Raw genomic sequence first — 25,692 nt, forward strand, 5'->3', positions numbered from 1 at the left:
TTCCCCACAAGCAGGTATGGCTCCTTCCTTAGCTCTTAGACCATAGCTCTTCTCAGGGCTGGAAGTGGGAGGAGGGGATCCCTGGAGCAAGGCCAGCCTCCGAGGTTCCCTTTCTCAGAGGCCCGTGAAACCCTGACAGTCAGCGAAACACTTGACTTTCCAGAAATTCCAGTCCCACTAGCTCCAGGCTCCTCAGCACCCCGCACCCAAGCAGGGGAGAGGGGACAGGGTTCCACTGATGCCAGGGGAACAGGTGGGCCAGACAAGGTCAGAAATGTTCACAGCTGCAGACTCACCCACAGGCACCAGTCCAAAGGAGCCCAGCATGTGAGAGGCCACCCGGGCCCAGAGGGCAGGGTAAAAAAAGCTGGGCCAAAGCTGGTATTTCAGTACTGGCCCCATCTGCTCAAGGTCATGAGAAGGGCAGGAAGTACTAACAGTAGCCTCCCATCTGCCCTGGGCACCCTGGGTCCCACAGTCAACCAGAGTTCCTGCCAAGGCATCCAGGAATTCTGGTTTCTAGTCCTCCTGTTCTTGCTAGCATGTTCTGAGCTAGGATAGCCACTGCCACCTAGGTAAAGCAGGAACACAGTGGCCCAGGCTTGCACTCTGGGCTGTCGCATATGCTAAGGAAGGGTCCCAGGTCCTGTCACCTGTGAACAGGGAAGGAAGGAGCCTGGGGTAAGATGGGTTTTTACTTTTTCTCTCAATATAATAACAACCTCTCCTAGACAATGAGAGAGAAGGGTCTCTAAGGAACTTGCCATCTTTGTCCCGCAATGCCATGAACCACAGAGGCGCTCCACCCAGCTGCTGCAATGCTTTGCCTAGCCTGGAGCTGGGGGTGACACAAGAAGTGACCAGATGTTGGGTCTAGAAGCTCCTCACTGGTGCCTAAGTGCCCCTAGCTCACCATGGAGGTGGGTGTAGTTGCCCTGGCCTGGGCCCAACATTCCTCCTCCAGTCTCCCTACATGTGGAAACCCAGACTGTTTACACAGCCTCACCTCTAGTCAGGTGCAGGAGGGTGACAGCTGGGCTTATTAAAGGTGTACATCACATGGGAGAGGGGGTTCCTTCCAGCAAAGGAATACCCATGTCTGGGCCAAAGAGTCCAAATTCCAGGTCCCTAGCAAACTCATCCATAGGCAGAGAAAGAAACAGAGAAAGCCAAGCTCCCCTCCCCCCTTTACCTTAAACACCATGCACAGCTCTGAGGACCCTGTACTATGACCCTCATCCGGGATGTCCTTCCCTGGCCACATTCCAGGGCTACCATTATCTACCCTCTGGCTAAGCCCACAGGACACCAGGCCCAGCTCCTCACCACTTTCCCCAGTCCACTCACCCTTCACTGACTTGGCCATCAAATTTGCATCATGTCCCACTTTGTGGCATGCATGAAAAAAAAATCTCTTGATCTGCCTTCAGAGAGAATGGCAACCCCACCCCGCCCTGCCCCATCCCAGGTGTTATTTTGGGGGCCGGGGATGGAGCAACCAAGGGAAGTGAGAGAGCAGCAGAGCGACTCAGAGGTGCTGAGAAGCAGAGCATGCTCACAGCCCCCATCCCCAGGGCAACCGGGGTAGCAGGAGAACGGAAACCCAACAGCAGCAAGCAGTAGATCATTCTCTGAGAGGACAGCGGTCCTGATCAAGAGCACAGGGGAGCCTGCCACTGCTGTCACCAGGAAGGGACACTCAAACTCCTGCCATACCAGGCAGCAGCTGTGGGGGCATGGATCCAGACCCAGCTCCCCAGCAAGGCCACCCAGGCTCTATCCATATTCCTGCTCCACTTCTGCTTCTGCCCAAATCCTGCCCTCTCCCTCCCCCCCCCACCCCGCCCAGGGATCCCAAGCTGTTCCTCTCCTGCAGCCCCTGGCGACCCATGTTCTTGAGCGGCTCTGACAACGAAGGAAAGAGAACACTGTGTCAGGGAGACAAGACAGACTAGAAAAAAAAAAAAAATCGACATTCACATCTTAAATCCTGGAACCTCAAAGGTACCCTTAAACCAGGACCAGTTTTTGCAGATGCACTAGGCACTATCCAGACTTGGCCCAGTGTGAGCTGTCCCCTGCAGTACTGCTGTCCTCAGAGGTACCAGGTACCTGCCCCCATCCTGTGAACCCCACCTGCCCAAAGAACACGTTGATTCCCACTCCCGTGAAGATCCACACCAAGATCAGCATTGTCTCCCCCAACCCAGCTCTGGGGACATCCTCTCCTCAACAGGCATCCGTCGGTGCCCCTCAGCCATCACCGAGCCCCACTGAATGAACTCTCAATAGTCACATCCCACAGGGCAATGGTGGTGCACGCCTTTAATCCCAGCACTTGGGAGGCAGAGGCGAGTGGATTCCCATGAGTTGAGGCCAGCCTGGTCTACAGCGCGAATTCCAGGACAGGCTCCAAAGCTTCACAGGGAAACCCTGTCTGGAAAAACCAGAAAACATCAAGGGTCAACAGCTCACCACAGTCACCCCCTCAAGCCCTCATAAACACCCCTGACTGCAAAGGCCTCAGTCCTCCACAAGGGCAGACAGAACTGGGAGCTCCACATTGCCCTGGGACTCCACACTGGCTCCCTCCGGCTCCGCACGGCAGCAAAGCGGCTGCAAAACTGGAGCAAGAAGGCTCTGACCTCCGAACGCTAGCTCTGCTCCCTAGACAAGCAACTGAGACGAAAACCCATCACCATCAGCTCAACCCATTCTTCTCATTCCGTGGATGGCTTTCAAGAGACCCCAGTTGAGTGTTTTGTTTGTTTCAACCTTCCTTTTCATTTTACTCAATGTTACCAAATGTAACCCTTCAGTTTCCCACCACTCCTCCCTGGCTCCGCCTCTTCACTCCCTCATTCAACAGTTTACCTTTCTTTCCTGGCTCCTTTTCTTTCCTTCATATTTTTATGAAGCCTTCTTTTCCCTCCAACCTTGTCGAGAGATCTGAGATTTGATTCATCCACTTTGGTCCAAAACAAATGCTATCATGCATCGCTTTACTGATCACTCCTATTTTGCTCTGATTACCTCTAGCAATAGGGACAATGTGGGACTAACAAGCAGTCAGCAGCTGTCATGGAGCCAAGACATTTCATAGAGTACAAAGAAGGTGGCCAAGGTGAGGGGCAAGACTCAGGGTCATAAATGACGACAGTACACCCTACGTGTCCGGGGACTCCACTAGACCTGGTGGGAAACAAAGGGCGAAGTCAGGGAAGGGTGACTCCTCTCTGAGACCCGGCAACAAGAGGCTCTACAAAAAAGGCAGTGGTGGCACACGCCTTTGATCCCAGCACTTGGGAGGCAAAGACAGGCGGATCTCATGAGTTCGAGGCCAGCCTGGTCTATGGAGCTAGTCCCAGGACTGCTAAGGCTATACAAAAGAAACCCTGTCTCGAAAAACCAAAGTGGGGGAGATAATAATAATAAAAAGGAGGAGGAGAAGGAGAAAAGAGAGAAAATCACTGATGTTCATCGGGGAGCCTGAATCTCAGCAATCAGCAGCCTAGAGAATCGATGACCAAGAGGGCAAGGGATACTCGGGCGGACACAGCCATCGCAGCCCTGTCCCAGGCTCAGGCTCACTAAGGGCATGAAATAAACACTCATGGTCCCTGTTGGTAGAGGGCCTAGAAGATAAGCCCTTGGCTCACATTGTCCCATATCCCTGGCATCACCAATGTCCTGGAGAAGGTAGCATCCACACCACTTGGAGATTGGAGGCACACGGGACAGGCACCTATCACTTCTAACCAGAGACTTCTCTACTACACAGCCTGGGCTCCAGATACAGAAGGAGATGGCTGGGCCCCTTCAGTCTTTACTCCTGACACTCAGTGTTGGATAACAGCACGTATGGTATCCTTCAGTCCAGGCTGGCTCCAGGTCCACCACAGCAGGACAGGGGCTCAGGTTCAGCCCATGTGGCCAGGTCTGGGCTCATGACCAGGTATGGTCACCCCAGTCTTAGCAAATGCTTCTCCCTGTGACATCAATGAGGCTATCAAGTGAATCTCAGCAGAGCCACTGTGAGCTTGTTTCCTGACTGAAGCTTTGCTGGATCAATAGCAATAAAAGAGGCCCCGAAAATCAATTTAAGGCAATGTCCTTTTTAAGAAAAACCACTCTGTTCATAATCAACACTCACTTTAAAAACAACAGATAAGCTATTCTGAGTTTTCAGTCCGCTTGGCTGGGCTCTGCAAAGGCCAGCTTGTCACTATCAATGAACCAACATGCAGGGGAAGAGCCCTTCGCGTGGGAACTGGAGCCTAAGGCCCATTTTATGCCTACAGAGAGCGGCAGCTTGCACCTACAGGCAGCAGCAGTTCACACCTGCTATGACCTGAATGAACTGCAACCTGAATGTAAAACTGTTAGTTCAAACGGACAGAAGAATCCAGAGATGAGTCCCACCACTGACAGCCAGCTCCTTGGCTCTGCAAGTGGTTACTGAGCCTGAATGCACACGCACACACACAGACACACACACACACCAGCTGAGCTAGCATCATGCCACCATCTTTTGTTTGTTTGGTTTGGTTTTAGTTTCTGTTTGTTTTTTGAGACAGGGTTTCTCTGTGTAGCCCTGGCTTCCTGGAATTTGCTCTGTTGACCAAGCAAATTCTGGAACTCAAGAGAACTGCCTGCCTCTGCCTCTCTGGTACTGGGTGGCATTAAAGGCATGTACCACTATGCCCAGCTACACCACTAGCTCTTGAGTCCAATAAACACAGCTCTACCAAGGGAAGAAAGATAAAAGCAAAGCCATGCATGTACACAAATGCCAAACTGAAAATCCATTGCTTTGTACAACAACAACAACAAACACACACACACACACATACATAAAGGTCAATAAAGAAACGGGAAACAGGTCAGTCACTGAAATGCTTGCTGTAAAAGCATGAGGAACCGAGTTTGATCCCCAACACCAACATTAAAGAGTAGGGAAGGGTTGGCTCAGTGGGTAAAGCGCTTGCTGCACAAGCATGAAGACCTGAGTTCATTCTCCAGCACCATTAAAGCAAGATGTGGTCTTGACCCCCCCCCCCACCCAGCACGGGAGGGAACGGAAATGGGAGAATCAATAGGACTCACTAGTTACCAGCCTAGCTCCAGGTTCATCGAGAGCCCCTGTCTCAAAGCAGTAGGCAGAGAGTGATGGAACTGGACACCTAATGGCCTCCTCTGGCCTTCACAAGCACACCCAGGCACACACATGCACATGGACCCACACACATTCACACATCAAAATAATTTCTAATGGCCCAGGCTGGATAGCTTGTTACTTTAATCCCAGCACTGAAGAGGCAGGTGCATCTCTGTGAATTTAGGGCTATTCCTGTCTATATACTAAGTTCCAAGCCAGCCAGAGCTAAATAGTAAGACCACCTCAAAAAAAGAAAGAGAGAGAGAGAGAGAAATAGATAGAAAGATGATAGATGGATAGGTTGGCTGATTGATTTTATATAAATTAAAGTAGGGAATCAGAGATAGGAGGATCCCAGGTAAGGTAAGAGGCCACGGGGTTTTTTTCCCCAATTTTATTTTTGTATTTATTGAGTGTATATATACACTCATATATGTGAGCTATGGTTCATGGACGGAAATCAGATGACAGCTTATAGGAATTGGTTCTCTCCTTGCACCATGTATGGGTCCCAGGAATAGAACTCAAGTCTATAGACACCTGCACCCAATGAGCTATTGTTACTAGGCCAAGGCAGCCTGTAACAAAAAAAAAAAAAAAAAAAGACGGATATTTGTCTGTCTCTGTGGCTCCATCGGTTAAGTGAAATAAGGTGGAACACGAATGAAGAAGACACTATTGTCCATTGGCCTCTGCATACAGAAAAGTATGCATGAATGCACACACACACACACCCTCCAAAAGCTCAAAACAGCCCCTGGAGACCACGGCCTTCCCTGTCCCCTCAACCAGCGACAAAACTTGACCCTAAGGACAGAATCCAGCCTAGCATTCATGGCATTGCCCAGGCCTCACACCAGGGACGTCTTCTTCATCCACCTCTTACAAACTCCCTCATAGCCTGTTCCTTTCCTTCCCCAGCTTACACCCACTGCCCATCCATCATAGACCCAACACTGTCTCATACCCAACTGACCAGCCTCCAGCAGAACGTTCTAGAGCCAAATATGAACACATTCATACCTTCTCATGACCCTCCCAAAGATGAAGGCACCCACATGACCACCTACTCACTGCCATGAATCCTTCAAGGCAGTAGCTTGGAGTTCCTGTCGTCTCCCCTAAATATAGGGTGGTCTGCACCCCTGGCCTCAGCAACCACAGCCCCTACAGCCCTAAGCCTCCTCCCCACTATCCACTTGAGAAGTCATGCCTGTGTTTCCTCAGTCTGTCCCCAGAACCTACAGAACCCTCAAATGGAAAACGAGTTCTCACTCACCTCAAATTGGCATTAAGGGTCCACCTGTGCCCAACAGAGACAGGTATGCCAATTATATCATACAGCAAGGCACTCACTGTCCACCCCTCCCCTGAACAAAACATTATATAAGAAGGCAGTTTCCAGAGCTGGAGATGGGAAGCAACCAATCAGAGTGCTTACTGGACGCCACAGGCCTGAGACTGGGGAGGGAGTCTTACCTAGTCCCACAGCAGTCCCCCTTCTATAGACACTGGGGTAGGTAGGAACCTTGGACACAAGCACACAAGTCTAGGTCCACAGTGGGGCCAAGTCTGAGCTCAGGGTCCTTGTACTTCGGGCCACCATGGGAGAAAACTCCGCCCGAGTGTAAGGGTCCCTTAGACTCACATGAAGCTGCAGACAGGGGCAGCTTCTTCCCAGAGTCCCAACCATACACAGCCCAACACAAGTTCTGACCCAGCAGCAGAAAGGAAGTGGGCCCTTGTCCTCAGGGACCCAAGGGGCTGAGTGCAAATGTTTTAGTTTCCCCACCCCCACCCTGCACCCTGGCCTCTGGGTGTCAGTCCCACCCCAACCCCACTGCCTGAAAGCCACTCCCCAGGAAGAGTAAACACAAATGACTTCCCTGCTCAGCGGTGCAATCTAGAGCCCTGCTCTCCCTGGGCCTGGCTGGCTAACAGATGTTTCGTTTAGCAGCTAAATTACCACAAAATACACCCAAGGAGATGACAGGCCAATTTCTCCCAAGGTTTATTTGCATGAAAAGGGAGGGAGTGATGTGTAGACATTCTATCTTCCTTTTTTTTGGGGGGGGGTATTATACACATGAGTTGAGAGAGGGAGGGAACAAGAGAGAGAGGGCTCCAACACATGAATTATGGATGGCAACGAAGGATACAAATCCCTCATCTTAGGAAGCAGAGGAGCCTCCCTCCCAGAGCGGGCACTAAGCCTGTAAGAGTGTGTATGGAGCCAAGTGTCAGTGCCACATTCTGATGTGAACTCAAGCAGGTTCTCAGAGCTCAGCCTCAGTTTCCAAAGCTTTTCAAACTGTATCCCAAAGAGGCAGAGAACACCCTGTGCTGTGCTGGGTCCACCTTCCGACCACTCAGTGACTCATTAGAACCATCTTGGAAATCCCCAGAACTCTCTTGGACAGGCAGTACGGCAGGCATCTCACTGGGTCCAAGGACTCGACAGAGGCAAGCCCCTGGGCTGTGTCCTCCGTCGTGACGCACAATCCTGGCTGGATGGTCTACCTAGCTGCCCACCTATGAGGAAGAGGCCCAGGGGTCAGCCGACAAGCCAAGAACCAGAAGACAAAGCCAAGGAAGACTGAGGGCCAGAGACCCTCTGTTGGGGACAGCAAGCTGTGGCTGTGACAGCTGGCCTCCTGCCAAGGATGGCCACTTTCCATGCTACCTGGGATAATCACAGTTCATTCCTGAGGACCAGGTACCATGTAGACCCAAGTACCAGGTGGAGAGAAGGGGGAAAGACGAACCATTCAGCTAGATGAAGAAATGGGCTGAGCCGCGGCCCCCAGCTTATTCCCAGAAGCCCAATCAGGAGGCCTCCTCCATGGCTGTCTGCCACCTGGGCAACCTAGCTTTCAACAGGGGGGTAGTCAGCATCCCCCAACAGAACGGACAAATCCTCATTCGCTAGCATCAATAGGACAGACAGCTCAGTGAGCAAAATGAGGTTCGCAGGGCCTTGAGCAGACACACACCCCAAAACAACCAGGGGGGCATGAATTACACTTCCCAGTCTAATGAGATACAGACAGGCACTGGGTCTGGGAGCGGTACATCACACTGACCTCCAGAACCCAGAGTCCTCTATGACTCAGCCCCACCTACCCTCATCCCAGGAACCTCACTCCTGGAAAGTCCACAGCACAAAGCAGCCAAGCCTTAGTGTGTGTCTGTGTGTGTGTGTCGGTGTATGTCTGTGTGTGTGTGTCGGTGTATGTCTGTGTGTGTGTCTGTGTGTGTGTGCACATGCGTGCACACGTGCACACACGTACACACACGTAACATACAACAGAGGTGAGGAGCTCACAGCCAAGGTTTATCACTCCCCACCGTCTGCTTACAATGCGTTCTCAGCACCTGCTAAACAAACAGACCAGAAGCTCACGTGTCCCACCATCCAAATCTGCACCGTAAGTCTCAAATGTCCACATTCCCAAAAATGCCAAGGCAGGTCTGGGCTCCAGGATGGGGTACAAGGACATTACGTCATAAACTAATCTCGGAAAAACTGAGATTCACCCAAAGAGCCACGTCATTATTAAAAGCAGTCACTGTCAAAGCTTGCCCCAGGGGCGGGGGGAGTGGGGGGCGCAGACAGCTGCAGCTGGAGCAGCGGCTGCCTCGCTCCCACAAGAACGTGCCCCACCTCTAGGAGCAGCTGAAGAGGAGACTTGTCAACCAGAGCACGGAGCTCCAGCTCAGAGCTGAAGAGTCATTGGCGGGGCAGGGCAGCTCACCACGAGAGTAATTACACACACACCAGACAGCAGCTCTGGGCAAAGGCAAGCTACTTCATGCGCCATTCAAGTCTTCTTCCTACTCCCCCTAGGAGGCATGTGGGAGACAAGATGATCCCTTTTCACAGCCGGAAGCACAGGGCCCCAGAGTTGCACCCACTGGGATACCCTTCCTTCTTCATCGTTTATGTGGAGTCTGGCCCCGACTCCTCGAAGGAAGGAGTTGGGAAGAGGGGCCTCTCGCTCTTTTCCTGGGGGAAGACAGACAGCTGGGGGAGGGCGCATGTAGCAGGTGCAGGCTGAGGGTGGATGACAGAGACCAGCATTGAGGGGAAGCTGTCTCCTGGCTTCTGGAGATTGAGAGGGGAATCCTATGGAATTCCCTGACAGCTGCCCAGGGGCACCCACCCAACCTGCTAGGCAGGAATGCAGACTCAGTGGGAGAAGGGGCTCAGACCTCAAGGAAGGCTTGTGGAAGGCTTGAGAAAGGCAAGAAGAGCCAGACACCGTAGCACAGGCCTGTTGTCCCAGCACTTGGCAGGCAGAGGTGGAAGAATCAGGAGTTCAAGGTCATCCTCAGCCAGACAGCTGTAAAAGGATGCCTCAAATAAACAGATAAAACAACAGAGGGAAGAGGGTGGAAAGGTGAACATACAGGAGCCGAGCGTGGAAGCTGCCCTGCAAATGAAGCAATGGGGGAACTGAAGCCTGGGGAAGCACAGCAGTCTGCTAGTCTTCACGATTGCCCTGCCTCCGACAGGCTTCCTGCGTGCTCTGGGATGCAAACAAGCAAAAGGAAGGGACATTTCAGGGTGGAGACGGGTGCCCTGAGTCAGCCTGTGTAGAGCAATATATCACCAAGAGGTACCAACAGCCCAGATCCATAAAGGGGTGTTTTCTTTCACCAAAGCAGCTGTGGCTCCTCCTCTCCCAACTGGCAAATGAATACATTAAGGACTGGATGGGAAGAAGGACAAGGAGTGGGAAGAACCTGGGCAAAGGAAAGGTGGGTCTCAGGACGGGGATGAATGGGCATAAGGAACCAGAGCCTTATACACACACACCTCAGTGAGGGGGACATGTCATGTGGCTAGACTATACCTGTCCAGCTACCTTTACACCAGGGAATATGATCCAATGGTCTTGGGCAGATTACCCTCTTACACAGTTGAGAGACAGGGGACCCATGATCTTATATGACCACAAACCTCTGCATCCCACTGAGGGTAGAAAACAAGACGGGGCGGGAGGTGAGAAGAAAAAGAATAAGAAAAAGAAACATGATATTTGATAAAGAAGCAAAAAATATCAAATGGAAAAAAGAAAGCATATTTAACAAGTGGTGCTGGCATAACTGGATATTAACATGTAGAAAAATGAAAATAGATCCATATCTATTACCATGCACAAAACTCAAGTCCAAATGGATCAAAGACCTCAACATAAAGCCAGCCACACTGAACCTTATAGAAGAGAAAGTGGAAAGTACACTTGAACACATTGGCACAAGGAACCACTTCATAAATAAAACCCCAGCAGCACAGACACTGAGAGAAACAATTAATAAATGGGACCTCCTGAAACTGAAAAACTTCTGTAAAGCAAAGGACACGGTCAACAAGACAAAACAACAGCCTACAGAATGGGAAAAGATCTTCACTAACCCCACATCAGACAGAGGTCTGATCTCCAAAATATACAAAGAACTCAAGAAATTGGACACCAAAAGATCACATAATCCAATAAAAAAAATGGAGTACAGACCTAAACAGAGAACTCTCAATAGAGGAATCTAAAATGGCTGAAAGACACTTAAGGAAATGTTCAACATCCTTAGTCATCAGAGAAATACAAATCAAAACAACTCTGAGATTCCATCTTACACCTGTAAGAATGGCCAAGATCAAAAACACTGATGACAACTTATGCTGGAGAGGTTGTGGGGAAAAGGGAACACTTCTGCATTGTTGGTGGGAATGCAAGCTGGTACAACCCCTTTGGATGTCAGTGTGGTAATTTCTCAGAAAATTAGGAAACAACCTTCCTCAAGACCCAATAATACCACTTTTGGGTATATATCCAAAGGATGCTCAATCATGCCACAAGGACATGTGCTCAACCATGTTCATAGCAGCTTTGTTTGTCATAGCCAGGACCTGGAAACAACCTAAATACCCCTCGATCGAAGAATGGATAAAAAAAAGTGGTACATTTACACAATGGAGTCCTACACAGCAGAAAAAAAAATAACAACAGCTTGAATTTTGCAGGAAAATGGATGGAACTAGAAAACATTATTTTGAGTGAGGTAACCCAGACATAGAAAGACAATTATCACATGTGCTCACTCATAGGTGGTTTTTAAACATACAGCAAAGAAAGCCAGACTACAAACCACAATACCAGAGAACTTAGGCAACAATGAGGACACTAAGAGAGACTTGCATAGATCTAATCTACATGGGAAGCAGAAAGTATAAAAAGACAAGATCTCCTGAGTAAATTGAGAGCATGGGGACCTTGGGGAAGGGTTAAAGAGGGGAGGGGAAAGGCAGGGAGGGGCGCAGAGAAAAATATAGAGCTCAATAAATATCAATAAAAAAATAAAAACTAAAAAAAAAGAAGAAGAAGAAACAATGGGAGCCTCAGACCTCTAGGGTGCCAGTGCCAGCAGGAATAAGGCTCTGGAATCAAGAGGGGACAGCTAAGATGAAGCGTCTCATAGCAGTGAGACCCAAGAGGTGACTCAACATCACACAGCTCCTCTTGCTAGCCAACAAATGAAGTCCTAAGTCACACTCCAAAGGCCACACCACCTGTGCCTGCCTGTGTGCTCCAGTGTAAGACAACTATGAGAATCAAAAGAGCTTCGCTGCAAATGCAGTGTAAGAGACACCACATTTAAAACAGAGACCAGTGGAGGGAGGGCTGGGGAGGCACAGGGAACAAACAGAAAGGCAACTGGGGTACCTGAGGAGTACAGGCTTCTGATCCTGGGAGATCATTCCCAGCTCCTACCTCAGAACCTCCCAATGCAGCCACCAAAGGGCTTGATGGGTAATACATGCCCTCCAAGGTGGAGACAGCAACGTTTTAAGAGGTCAGCTAATGAAAGAAGATGAGCAAGCAGCTCGCCACACCCTAAGCAGATGGCAAAAGGGAGCAGGGAGTGGGGGCGAGCACTGTGGTCCTGGAAAAGCCAAGGCTTAGCAAGTGGAGGGACAGGGGACCCCATGACAGCACTGTCCCTACAACCAAAGGTGCAGATAGGAGCCAGGAGAGACAGTAACGGCTTCAGGTTTGAGTTGGCTCCAGAGCAGGAGCAGGCCTATAAAAATTCTTTTAATCCTTATACAAACTCTATAAAGAGTGGCAAACACACAGCACAGAGCGCTGTTTGTAGCCGGGTCTGGCCTTGTGAATCCGCGACTGGCAGGCTTCAGGAAATCTCAGTCAAGTCTGGCCCCGGGTCAAGCAAGCCTCAGCACGGACCTGTCGCCTCCTCGCCACTGCGGAGTTTGCTATTTTTGTTTATCTTTTGGATCCAGAAACCAAGACAGTGACAACTACAGAATACTATGCAGTCAGGGGGCCCCTGGTTGCTCAGGGAAGGGGGAATCACAGGCAGAGTGTGAACTCAGCCTTGCTGAGGAGAGGGGGTTGGCAGGGGATGACTAGGGCCAAGCAAGGGGCCCTGAGTTGACTCAGTTCTGTTGGGTCTGTTAGCAGCTGAGTGGGAGGAATCTCAGCTCCAAGTCTGCAAGGGATGTAGGGGTACCCCATCTACAAAGCCCTCCTTCCAGGTCCGGACGGTCCTCACAGCTGTGACTTCCCTCTGCTACCTTCAATCAGTCCTCAACCAAACTCTATTCAGTGGCTCTTATAAAGCCCTCTCAGAGAATGAGGACGCAAGGCTCAGAATCAACAGTCAAAAAGATATATTATCTGCAAGAAGTGGTACGGCAGGAATCAGACTTGGGCTAAGAGGGTCCAGGGCTCCACTGGTATCCACGTAGAGACATGCCTGCAGCCACACCCTGCCCAAGTGCCCAGAATGGAGCCCGTGGGTCCCCAGTGGGTCTGCATAAGGTCAGCTCTGTGTGAGTGGGTGGGGTCTAGGATCCCAGCCCTGAGGGAAGGAGCGGATGTGGCAAGGCTATACTCCACAGAGGATGTTGACAGGCGGGAGGAGTGCACAGGAGACTTCCGTGTGCAGAAACACAAAGGCAGGAGTCACGGCTACTCCTGGCAGACAGGAGCCCAGTGAAGACAGTGAAGATGCGTTGCCCTGAGCCCACACTCCCCAGCAGGTCCCAGCCGCACCCTTAAACTCCTGCTTGTTTGCTGGTGCGGCGAAGCTGAAACATTTGGACACATGAACTTCCCAAGAAACACAAGAAGGCAAGGGGCCACCATCACCTAACCAGGAGGCCAGCCTGAAGGGGTAACAGGGTCCAGCCCCAGCTTCCTGCCAGCTTCCTTCTCTATTCATCAGGTCGACGTACAGAGGTATCTCTGACGTACAAAGGTATCTCTAACATACAGAGGTATCTCTGCAGCCCAACACCCAATGGCAGATGTTTGGTAAATAGGATTGAGGAAGTGACCAGGCGAGTCCCTCCCCATCACCTGGAAACAGGTAAAGGATAGGCCAGAGAGCCATGTAGCCAGGATAGAGGCTGCTAGGTCAGCCAGCCCTGAGGCCACCTTTGGATTCAGTCACTGACCTTCTGGCATCCCACCACCACCACCACCAGCCTGAGGGCCCTGCCAAAAGTCTTGCAGGCTCCCCAGCAGAATCAGGACGGAAGACAGTGAAGTTCGGAGGCAGGAGGCCTGACCTAACTGGTGAGAAGTGTGGGTCCCCCACACAGCTGTAGGACCTCAGCTGACCCCTCACCTCTTCCTCCCTCAGCCATTAAAAAGACCCCAGCCACCCAGCTCAGTGCCTGGGTGGTCAAGAAATGAATGCGCCCTGGAGGGCTAGAGAAATGGCTCAGCAATTAAGAGCACTGACTGCCCTTCAGAAGGCCTGGGTCCAGTTCCCAGCATCCACATGGAAGTCCACAACTGCCCTCAATTCCAGTCCCAAGGGATCCAACATCCTCTTCTGGCCTCCACAGGCACCAGGCGCACACAAATAAATGGTTTTTTAAAAAAAAAAAATACATTTACAGGACAGAGCTGACAGCTCTCGCTCACCAGTCTACAGCCCCCATGCCGGCCAAAGCAAAAGAGCCTAGCCTCAAATGCTACCTCCCCAGGCTACTGGGGTCCTGCCCTAGTTGGTCTCCCCCACCCCCAATCTCCAACTGGCCCTGAGACAGGCCGCCAGTTCTGTGATGTTCCAAACTGCCCATCTCTCCAAGGCTCAGCTTATTGCCTGCAGCCAGGGGAACACACCTGCCAGGCAGTGAGGATAGACTCAGGGTCACCAGCATCCCACCCGCCCGTGTCTTGCCTACCTCTCGGATATAGATTCATAGAGAACCCCATGATCTAGGATGAGGCACAGGGTGGAGGAGCCTCCAAGCTGCTGTCTACACAAAGCCCCCTCTCTGGATAGACCCTATCTCAGGGTTAGCTACAAAAAGCATCCAGTTTTCAAGCGCCATTTCATCCGGGAGGCCCTCTCCCATCCCCCTGGCTAGCTGCAACCCAGCCACTCTGTGCTGAGGGCTGGTGCAACTCTGAAACATACTAACAGCAGAAATGATGTGTCTTCATCTCCTGCCCATCCAGTCCAAAACTTCCTGCCCAAGAAGCCACAGAGACAGAGCAGAAGGCCCTTTCGGTCATCTCAGACTTCACCCAGGAACACAAGACCAGAGGAGCCTCCTCCTCCGGTGGCCTGCAGCTGGGCAGTGGTGGGGAGGGAAGGAGGCGGGAAAGGAAGGTGGCTGTCCAATGCGGCACAGATCTGGGTACCACGGGAGTAAGCAGCAATAAAAGAAGGGCAGGGTATGCGGCATCCTGAGGCAGCCAAGCCTGCTGCCTGGCATACATCTCCCACAATATCCTCCTGAGAGTCTAGGGGTGAAAGGGCTGCCATCCTATTTCAGGCAAGGAAACCGAGTTCAAAGGACCCTCACCAGACTGGCTTCCACATCGAGGACACTTTACTGAGGGCTCTAACTGACCTCGAGGACCGAGGTCATCAGGGAAACAAGAAAAAAAACAGGTCAGCATTTCGCTCTTGTCCAGCACTTCCTGTTAGACAAGCTTGTCAAGGGTTTTTGGCACAAAATGAAGTATGGAGACCAGCAGCAAAGAGCAGGACAGAGAGGGGCCGGTATGGGGTGAAGGGCCCCTCTCCAGTCCCCGCCCCCCAATCCTCAGACCTGGCCTGGGGAGATATGAAAGCAGGACAAAAAGAAAGGGTAAGACTGGAGAGAGACTATCACCGGTACCTGACCAGGAAGTGGGAAGCCCCACGAGGCAGCCAGAGGCTTAGTTCAAGCACCAGGTGCCAGAGAGATACCTGACACCAGGTGAGCCTCAGGATAGGGAAGTGCAAATGGGTTGAAGGACCAGCTGGACTCAGGGAACTGCTGGGAAGGTGTGTCTTAGGTTTCTACTGCTAGGATAAAACACCGTGACCAACAACAACTTGGGTTTATTTGGATTATAGGTTATAGTCCATCTTCGGCGGAAGCCAAGGCTGGAGCCTGAAGGTAGGAACTGAAGCAAAGCTTACTGAGTAGATCCCCTTGGTTTGCTCAGTCTGCTTTCTTAAACACCCCGGAACCACCGCCCAGGGATGGCACTGCCCACAGAGGGCTGACCCGGACCATCCAATGTCAATCATTAATCAAGAGAAAAATGCCCTACAGGCTTCCCTGCAAGCCATCTGACTGAGGCATTTCCTCAACTGAGAGTCCTCTTCCCAGATGACCCTAGCTTGTGTCAAGTTGAGAGAAAACCCACCAGGGCAGAAGGGAATGACCTGAAGCTGAGGTCAGCAGGCCCTGGGAATCTCAGTTCCCCATGTATAGATGCTGATTTTTTTTTTAAATTTATTTTGGTTTTTTGAGACGGAGTTTCTCTGTGTATCCCTGACTGCCCTGTATCCTCCTGCCTCTGCCTCCCAAGTGCTGGGATTAAAAGCCTGGTGGATGCTGGTCTTACAAGTCCTAACCCTTGGTCTTAAACGACTTACAGTAGCCATAGACCCTAGGGCTCTGTGTATGTTAAGCAAGTCCTCTATCACTAAGCTATATTCTTAGCCCCTATACTCTCTAAGACAGCGTCTCAATAAGTAGCCAGACAGCCTTAAAGTTGTGATCCCCTGCCTCAGCATTTCAAGTAACTGGTATGTCAGGCCTGTGCCAGCGTACATCCTATAAGCTAAGGAAGGTAGGGGAGAGAGAGAGAGAGAGAGAGAGAGAGAGAGAGAGAGAGAGAGAGAGAGAGGAAGAGAGAGAGAGAACTGTGGTGCTAGGGATGGAACCCAGGGCCTGGCAAACACCACCAAGCTACATTCTCAGCTCCTAATAAAAGTTATATTTTAAGGGCTGATATGAATACCTTATAAAATTCAAACTTCTAACTCCATAAACATATTGTACCGGAGCACAGCCTGGCTCTCAATTCAGAGACCAGGAACAGCTACAGCTTCCTGCTACAAGGGCAGAGTTGGGGGGGCGGGTACAACAGAGGATACCTGGCCCATGAGGTCTAAAATATTCCGATTTAAGTTGACAGAAAACACTGATTACCCTGCTCCAGGAGAAAGATGGATGGCCAGGCTATGGTGTGGGAGAAAAAAATGTTTTCAAGGAATGTGGGGAAGGAAGCCAGGTAAGGGGGGCCCTAACTGGGGAGATTATGACCTGCATCTGCTTAACACAAGGTCCTGCCACATCAGCCACCAGCCACCAGCCCCACCCACCCAGCCCGTCACTCTGCACTGTCTCTGTTCTGAGTTTGTGCTCCTGGACCCACATACATCTCCTGGACACAGAGACAAAAGGAACGGACCAGGTGACAAAAGTTTTCTCATGAGTGTCTTCAAAAGAGGCATCGGGGGGCTAAAGGAATAGCTCCGTGGTTAAGAGAACTTGCTCTCACACAGGCCAGCTGCAACGCCCGCTCTAGAAGATCAGACACCCGCTCTGGCCTCCATAGGCACCTGTACACATGGGATACACACACAGAGAGACACACAAACACACACATAAGTAAAAAAACAAACTGAACCATTTTTCAAAAGAGAGATCACATTGCCAACTGCCCAGAGACTCCATGGCTTCTGAAAGGATAAGCGCTTCCTTCAGGGTAGGGACATCTTGGATTACCTAACCCCCAAAGCAAGAAAGAACTCAACTGAGAACTAGGGTTGAAGGGAACACTTTCCTTGTCAGGTCCCCCACAAGTAAGGGCACAGCCTGACAGACCCCATTCCCAGCTCACTGAGTTTATGTCCCCAGGGACCAAGGCAGGAACAGGCATTTCTTCACAAAGGCCTCCAACCTGGCCCTCAATGCCTCTCACCAGCACACTGGCTAAGCCAGTTTTTTTTTTTTTTTAATTGACATACACCACACAAACAGTTCACGCCAGTGCTGAGCGTGTCTGCCCTTCAGCAGACGCTGCTTGATGCTCGCACGGTCTGCCGTGCAGATATCAGACCCAGGCCTAGGGGCGATGCTGCCTGAAGTCCTGCACTTGAGTTCTCAGCAAGACCCAGACACTGCAGCCGCCCTGAGCATCACAAACAGTGCCATGCAGACACACTAGCACCCAGAATCACTTCTCCCACTTTGTTCCCACTACCTGTGCCCCAAGGAGTCCTTCAGACACGCCATGCCCCTCACCTTCCCTGCACGAAGCTGGGTTCTATACATACACATCTCCACCCAAAAAAGACCTGACTTTCACCCTGTCAGGGGTGTTCTGCGAAAACTGCATAACCTAAGTAAAAGATATCATTAAAATTAGTGTTACAGAGTGGGCAAGATGGCTCAGGGGGTAAAGGCGCTTGTTGCGCAAGCCTGGCGACCTGAGCTCTAGCCCTGGAACACAGCAGGTAACTGTAGAAGGAGAGAACCACCTCCACAAAGTTGTCTCCATACACACACAGTGGTATGCCTACCCACATGCACGCCATATACACACATTAATAATAATAATAATAATAATAATAATAATAATAATAATAATAAACTTTGTTCCAGGAGTGGTGGGGCATGCCTTTAAATCCAGCACTCAGGAGATAAAGGCAGATGGATCTCTGTGAGTTCGAGGCCAGTCTGGTCTAGACCGTGAGTTCCAGGGCAGCCAGGACCATACAGTGAGACTGTCTCCAAAAGAAAAGAGCGGGGAGGGGGGGGGTGTAAATTACTATTAAACATTTGTTACTTTTGTTATGACCACCAAGAATGTATACATCTAAAGACCTTTTTTATCACGTGTATGTGAGAGACAGTGTGTGTGCATGGTGTGTGTGTGTGTGTGTGTGTGTGTGTGTGCAGTGTGTGCGTTTTCATGTATCCAGCTACCTGCAGAGGCCAGTAAAGGATGTTGGATCCCCAGGAGCTGGAATAATAAGCCCTTGTGAGCCATCCCACACAGGTGCTGGAATTCCAACTCAGGTCCCAAGGAGCAGCAGGAGCTCTTAACCACAGAACCATCTCTCCAGTCCTGTGTAAGCCTAAATGGAACCCAGCATTGGCAGCATTAACATGTATAGAATACAAATACGCACAGAATGTGTGCATACACAGACGTGCACGGACACACATATACATGTGTGCTTTCACGTGCATCTACCCAGGTAATCTTTAAGAAGACCCAGGAGTCCTAGGCACAGCCTTCCTTATCTTGGTCTCTGTAGACCCCTCGCCTACCAAGGAACTACATCCACTGAAGCAGAGGCCAACTCCTGAGCTAGGACAAAGGAACACGCAGATGAGCCTAGAACATCTTGTGCCAGCAAGTCAGCGATGCTCCCAGAATGACTGGGAGTGTGCCAGAGATATACAGACGCCAACCTGGACCAGTTCCCACTGTCGCCTCAGACAATGTGAGCACCGAGGTAAATAATGGTTGTAGCAGATTAAAACAGGAAACATAACCCATGCTGGGTGGGAAGACAGAAAGAAGTGGGGAGAGGAGTGAGGGAGAGAGGAGAGGGGGAGGGAGAGGAGAAATCAATATTTACCTTATCTCAAAGCCCTCCTTAAATTAAACCCAGGTTCCCCAATAATCGAGTAGTTAAACTCCAACATCCCCAGTCAACAGGCAAGGCTGAGCCTTGGGCCACCTGCTGTGATAGCAGGTGCACAGCCTGAGTCTAATCCTGAGGCATCAGGCAAACCCAAATCCAGGGAGCCTGCACCCTGGCCTAGAGACCAATGAAAGAAGGTCTGAAAGAGGCTTAGGGCAGAGAGATGCAGCTGAAGATCCCAGGTCACCTCTGCTGGAAAGGACTTAACAAGGACACCTGGGTGGCTTGCCTGTAGTCACTGCCTCTGATACAGACAGCTGTGCTGTAGTGACAGAGTGCACATTTGTTGGAATGCACTGGACGTTAGGGGCATAGAGTACCCTCAGAGGTCCACAAGGAAGTGGTCTGAACTACGCAATGGCCAAGAGTCAGAGCCATTCTCAGAAGGGAAAAGTGCCGGGCTTAAGGCTGGAAAGATGGCTCACTGGTTAAGCCACACTTGCTGTTTTTCCAGAGGACCCGAGTGGTTCCCAGCACCCACATCAGGCAGCTCATAATTGGCTGTATGTAACTCCAGCTCCAAGGGACTGAATACTCTCTTTTGATCTCCAGGACATCTGTACTCTTGCACACACACACACACACATACACACACACACAAACACACAAATCCATGAATAAATCTTTTTTAGTCTGCCTGGCTTCCTTGAGAATCAGCTTTCCCTTCTCTTCTTCCCCAAACCCCTGTCTTGAGTCTCACCCTCTCCAACAGAATCTCCACTCATACACTCAAGGAACTGGGTACCCGTCCAACGGCTTCTTTCTCAATCAGAAAACATTTCATCCATACCCACTGGCTGCCCTGGCTTGCCGAGACTTCATGGGAACACCGGCCAGCTGCTCCCCTCCTGCTCCTCCCACCCCTGTGACATGGAGCCAGGCAGAGGAATTACTCCTTGAAGAAAAGTAAAAGGGAAGAACGTCGCTCTGCCCGGGAGGCCAGGCTGAAGGGAGTCAGCAAGGATGCAGCCCTGCCTGGAGAGACTTACATCCTTGAGGACCAAAGACCACACTCGGTGGCAACACCCTTCATGATACAAATCCCCAGGACCTGAGTCCAGGTGAGCAGGCGGCAAGGGGTTTTCGTGGGAAGACAGAGTGTGGAAAGTACAACACTAGAGACATACACCTGAGCAGAGTTAGCCCAGAACAAGACTCAGGACAGGAAAGGGCAGTCAAGGAAGAGTCCTGGAAGAGGAAGAGGCCCCTAAACCAGCTGAGGAAAAGAACCAGGCTGGAGCTGGGCAGTGGTGGGTGGCACATGTTTTTAATCCCACTTGGCAGGCAGAGGAGGCAAATCTCTGAGTTCTAGGTCAACCTGATCTACAGAGCAAATTCCAGGACAGCCATGGCTACACAGAGAAACCCTGTCTCAAACAAACAAACAAAAAGAACCAGAACCAGACTGGAAGGAGGTGAGTAAGTAAACTTGTGACAGGCACAAAAGGAAAAACACAGGCAAGAGACAAACAGTTCCAGGTGGGAGGGTCAGGGGAAAGGGGGAGCATGGAGGACATGGAGGTCCCTTGGAGGTACGCCCTGGTAGCCAAGGTGTTCAGAGATCTATGCTGGGTCCCTGCAGCAGACAGACCATCCATGTCCTAAAGGGAGAAGGCCATCAGAGCGCTACGAACATGTCAGAGGTAGGTGAAAGAGGCCCCTCTTTAAGAGGCCTCCCCAGAGTAAACATGTGGATTGTCACAGTTGACACAGGCACCCTGGGGAACTCACACTGTGGCCACTTTGACTCCACTAGGTCCCTTCCAGGGATCAATAACTAGTGACCATACCTAATTAGCTTAATTAAGCCCGAAGTGGCTTCCAGGCATTGGAGTAAAACAAAGTACATCCTGTTCACCCAAGAGGACACAACAAAGCAGGCAGGCAGTGACACACAAAAGATGCTTAATAAATGCCTATTGCCAAGCCTGCGTGATGGTATATTCCCTTCATCTCAGCACTTGGGAGGTAGAGGCAGGCGGGTGTCTGGAAGTTCCAGGTCATTCTAATCTACCAGTCCATGTTACGGTCAGACCCTGTCTCAAAATAAATAAATAAATAAATAAATAAATAAATAAAGCCATTATGCTCCCCTAGATCCACCAGTCCAGCTGAGATAAACTCAAAGTGAGATGGGAACTCTGAGTCTTAAAGATTTACCAGGAAGCCATGTGGCCTTCAAGGAACGGGGGACATCAGAGACCGATGACCTGGACAAGTTCTGGGACATGACAAGCAGAGAGAAAGGAAATGCACGCTCAGGCCTTGCCAAATGGGCCAGCTGGCTCCCCCATAGAGGATCCAGATGTCCAGGGAAACCAGGCATGCTCCTACTATCACCCCAGAGAGCCCACAGGTCCCAGAGAAAGCCCAGAGAAGCCAGCGAGGCTGCAGGTCAGCTGGGGGAAGTCTTGAAATCACCCTTTCTTTAGGAAGATATGCGTACACAAGCTAGTTAGTTATGTCGCGTACCATCTGGGTGACCTGGGCACATCTGTGGACCTCTCTGAACTTTCACTATTATCTACAGATCAGAGGTGGTACACCACTCTACAGATTGTGTCTAGACCAAGGCAGCGCCAGAAAGGGCAGCTGTGATTCCTTCTGTGCTCCAGCAACCACAAACCGAGATAACATCTTCTTCCCCGCAAATCAGAAATGTGAGCTTCCCTGTAGCAAAGAGCAAGCACCCAGAGAGAAGTCTCGCCCCAGCCCCTGCACAGCCAGCCCTGGCAACGACTGTTGTTTCTTTCCTTATGAATATACACACAGGGCCATGAAGCTAAACTTGGCCAGATACCGTGAAGGTTCAGAGAGCACCTGCAATGTGGAGACCGTGGGACAGACCAGCCTACACAAAATGGCAAGCGAGAAGACAAGACCAACCTTCTGAGCTGGTATCTAGTAGCCAACAATTGATGGCGACTAGAAATTTCCAACACAGGGACTGTGTACCCTGAGGCCTGCACCAGCCAGCACCCTTCATCCCATCCAGCCCAAATCACAGGAACCAGCCACTCCCCAATCAGGCACAGCCCCTCCCAATCTCCCTGCCAATCAGCCTCACTCTCTTAACCCCACCCCCACCCCCGGTCAGGCTCGAGCCCACAGACCGGTGCAGAACCTGTCAGAAGCAAGCCAGCCTTAGCCTCCAGCAGTTCAGGGTCAGCCCAAGATCCAGCTGTGCGCAGGAGGAGAGGGGAGTCAAGATCCAGCTGTGTGCAGGGGTTGCCCCCTCCCTTTCCTTTCTCGAGTCGTGAAAGAGGTTAAGAACTCCGCAGCCTCCCCGTCCCAACGTGGAGGGTGGAGGAACGACACACACGTCGAGATCTCTTAAAGACCTCTCACCCTTGGAGCGTGCCACTTGGGCACACTGTCACGCTGACCTTTCGGGACTCTAGCTGCAACCGTCCTTGGCTCTCTGGGCTGCTGGGGTATTACTAATAGTAGAAGAACCACCCCCTCTCTTTCCCTTCTGGGGCTCTCCTTTGTCAAACGGGAAATAGCTGGCCCCATCTCTTTGGAAAGGCAGGCACAGCCAAAGGGCAGAGGCTTTAGGGGGGAGGGGTGGAACCCGCCAGAATATTGGGATCAGTGACTCTCACAGACTCCCGCCCCGCCCCCAGACACCGCGGTTCCCGAAGTCCGGGTAGAAAATACCCGGCGTCCACTTGGAGTTGCGAAGTGGGCGGGTCGCACCTGGACAGCACTGGCTGAACCAGAGCTGCCTTGCTCTTCCCTCCGCCTGCCAGGATCCCTTTAAAGAGCGATCGGGCGGGGGATCCGGGACCCCCGGAAGGCAGGCCACATGCCTCGAATCTCCTTAACTCTGGGCCAAGTTCCTTTCAAGGAGCCAAGAAAAGCAGCTCCAGTCAGCGGAGTGGACGTGTTCCTGCCCTGCCCTGCCCTGCCCTGCGGCCACACGCGTGTCTCGGCCTCCACAAAGGCCACACTAGAGCGACGGCCGAAGTGGGGGGCGGTGAGGAGACGAAGGGGACTCCCTCCCAGAGGCCCTCCATGAAGGCCCCGAGGCAGTTCGCTCCGGGCTGGGGTCCCGGAGGAGGCGCAGGCCAGAGAGAGGGCGGCGCCCGGCCCTCCCGCTCCCTTCGGCCCGCGCACCCCGCCCGGCCCGGCCCCTTCGCCGCGCCCTGGGGCCAGCTCAGCCACCGCTCCAGCTCATCCTCCATTGGCTCCAGCCGCTAGGCGCGCAGCCCGAGGACGCGGCCCCAGCGTGGCATGCACCGGGTTCGAAGGGACACTCGGGGACCCGGGCCTGAGAGCGAGACTGCAGTGCTGGGCGCCACGCCGAGACTGGAATCGTTCTCCACGAGGCAGAGCAGACCCGGGAGCCGGCGCACACTAACGGTCCCCGTGGCGGTAGTGGCGTGCCCTGGGCTTGGGGGACTTTGGCCAACTTCGCGCCTTCGCCGCTCGCTAGAGCGGGAAGCGGAGACAGGGACAAGCCCCCCTCTGCACTGGCCCTTGAACCAGTCGCTCGGACCAGGTCGCCAGGGCCTCCCGCGGTCGCCACCTCGGCGCTCCAGTCAGCTTGCCCCGCAGCTCACACGCCCGGACCCTCACCTGGGACATCTGCGGCCGGAAATTGATGTCCTTCAGATCGATGGAGCCGGGGGAGAGGTTGTGCAGCAGCTGGCACAGCAGGACGCCGTCGCGCAGCGCCTGCGCCAGGTCGAAGACCACCGCCGAGGGCCACACGACACGGTGGTTGGGCGGGAGGACCTTGCAGTCGATGAGCCAGCGGCCGCATTGCCGCCACTGCTCCATGGCGCCCGCGGCGCCCGTGCGCTCGCCGCCGCGGCCGCTGGACCAGCTCTCTCAGGGCAGCGCTAAGGCTAAAGTGCGGTGACCGCGGGGCATCCCGCCCGCCCGCGCGGGGCTAGGCGGCCGGGGCGGGGCTTCGCGCAGGCCGCCCCGGGTCCCCGCTGCGCGGCCGCGCGGCCCTCCTCTTCCTCCTCCTCCTCGGGCTACTAGCGGGCAGTCGCTCCCGCCCACGTGCGGCCACCAGGCGCTCGCGGGGCAGCGCGCCGGGTACCCCCTTCACACACACAAGTCCGCTTGGGCTCCGGTCCGGGCTCCACGCCTCCTGCTGCAGCAGCGCTCCTCGATCCGCCCCTCCGGGCGCCGCATTCTGTGCTCGGGCTGCCCCACACCGGCCACCGCTCCTGCCCCGCCCGAGACAAAGGCGCAGCGGGTCGCTCGCTCCGTGCGTCCGGCGCCTGGGCTGCCGGCGCCGCCGTCGCTTTGTTCGCCCGGCCCGCGGGCTCTGCGATCCTCGCGGGGCGCTGGGACTCTAAGGCTCAGCAGCTCCTGGGCGCTGGGGATGCAGGGGGCGCGGCCACGGCCGGGCGGGGCCGGGGGCGGAACTGGCATCCTCGCCGGCACCTCCCACGCGACCCAAGCACCGCCTCCAACCCGCCCTCCCACTTCCTGCCCCGGGGCCGCCAGCGAAAGTTGGGGAGGGCGGGGCTGTAGCGCAGGCTCTGGGCTGGCGACTTTCCGTTAGGTGCACGTGGACCCAGGCCGGCAGTCTCTCCTGTAGAGTGATGAGGTTTCTGCACCTCGTTAGAAACTAAAAGGTGACCCCTGTAGCGCGCCGCCCTTGCATGGACCTCTGCAAAGACAGACCCGGGAACGCGCAACCAGCTGGGCTACACAATCACGCCCCTATGGCCCCATCAATCTGGTTAATGAGCTCAGGGCTTCCAGAGTACGCTTCCAGTCTAATGTCCTTGTCGGGATCCGCAGGACATCCCCTCTCCCGAAGAGGGAAAGAGGGGAAAAAAATCCTTCACTTGCGGTCACAAGCAGCCCCCTCCCTAGATTCCCTGGTGAGAGGTGCTGGTAGGATCGACAGTGTGGTGTCCTGAGGACATCGCGACAGTGGGAGGGACTTCAAAGCATCAATAACTGATTTTGCAATTGGAATTACTTTGCTGCGGACTCATCTATCAGGACCCGTGAGTTCTTGGTAAAGAGAACACCACAAAGTCCAGCCTTCTCGGAAACTGGTGTCCTGGAAGGGAGCTGGGAGAAAGGAGTGCCCAGCCCACCAGAGCCTCCTGATTTGATCTGTGGGCTGGTCATCCTTATGTCAGTCGCTGCGTCTCCCTCCGTTTACCTAGCCCAGGGCAGGATGGCAGATCCCGCCTCGATGCACACACCAAGCCTGTCACCTGCATCCAGGAGCGTCGTCCCTGGAATGGCCTCTGCAGGAAGTCAGTTCATCCCTTCCCCACCTAAAGAGGAAGCCAGAGTCAGGTTGAATAAGTGGCTAGCTCCTGCCTAGGTACCACTTCATCTCTGAATAGCCTCAGAGAAAGGACCTGCTGCAGGGAGGTAGGGGGAGGATTAAATCACCCAAAGCACAGGGCCACAGGCAGACCCTCCAGGATCTCCCTAAAAGTCTTTCAGTACCCTGCAACACAGGCGGGGGTGGGCGGTTGAAAGCAGAGCACCTCGCTAATCCTGCTCCCTTCGTGCCTGGGCGTCTGTACCCAGGGAGCTCCTTTACAGGAAAGAGATCTTTACCC

The 25,692-nt window shown here is 52.8% G+C and overlaps 1 protein-coding gene across 3 annotated transcripts in view; it reads right to left on the reverse strand.

The window, feature by feature from the left end:
* The window catches only part of Vav2 (vav guanine nucleotide exchange factor 2), a 185,033-nt gene extending 160,589 nt beyond the window's left edge, over window positions 1–24,444 (reverse strand). The window contains exon 1 of one of the 3 annotated variants that reach the window (XM_050154926.1): window positions 23,723–24,435. In XM_050154926.1, coding sequence (XP_050010883.1) covers window positions 23,723–23,926 — 204 coding nt within the window. In that variant the 5' untranslated portion in view covers window positions 23,927–24,435. Of the gene's footprint in view, window positions 1–23,722 lie in introns of all 3 variants that reach the window. The other 2 variants (XM_050154927.1, XM_050154928.1) reach the window with 2 other exon arrangements.
* Window positions 24,445–25,692: the final 1,248 nt, after the last annotated feature.

The sequence above is a fragment of the Alexandromys fortis genome, unplaced genomic scaffold (assembly GCF_014885135.2).
Source record: "Alexandromys fortis isolate MF-2015 unplaced genomic scaffold, M_Fortis_MF-2015_v1.1 scaffold_72, whole genome shotgun sequence".
Lineage (NCBI taxonomy): Eukaryota > Metazoa > Chordata > Mammalia > Rodentia > Cricetidae > Alexandromys > Alexandromys fortis.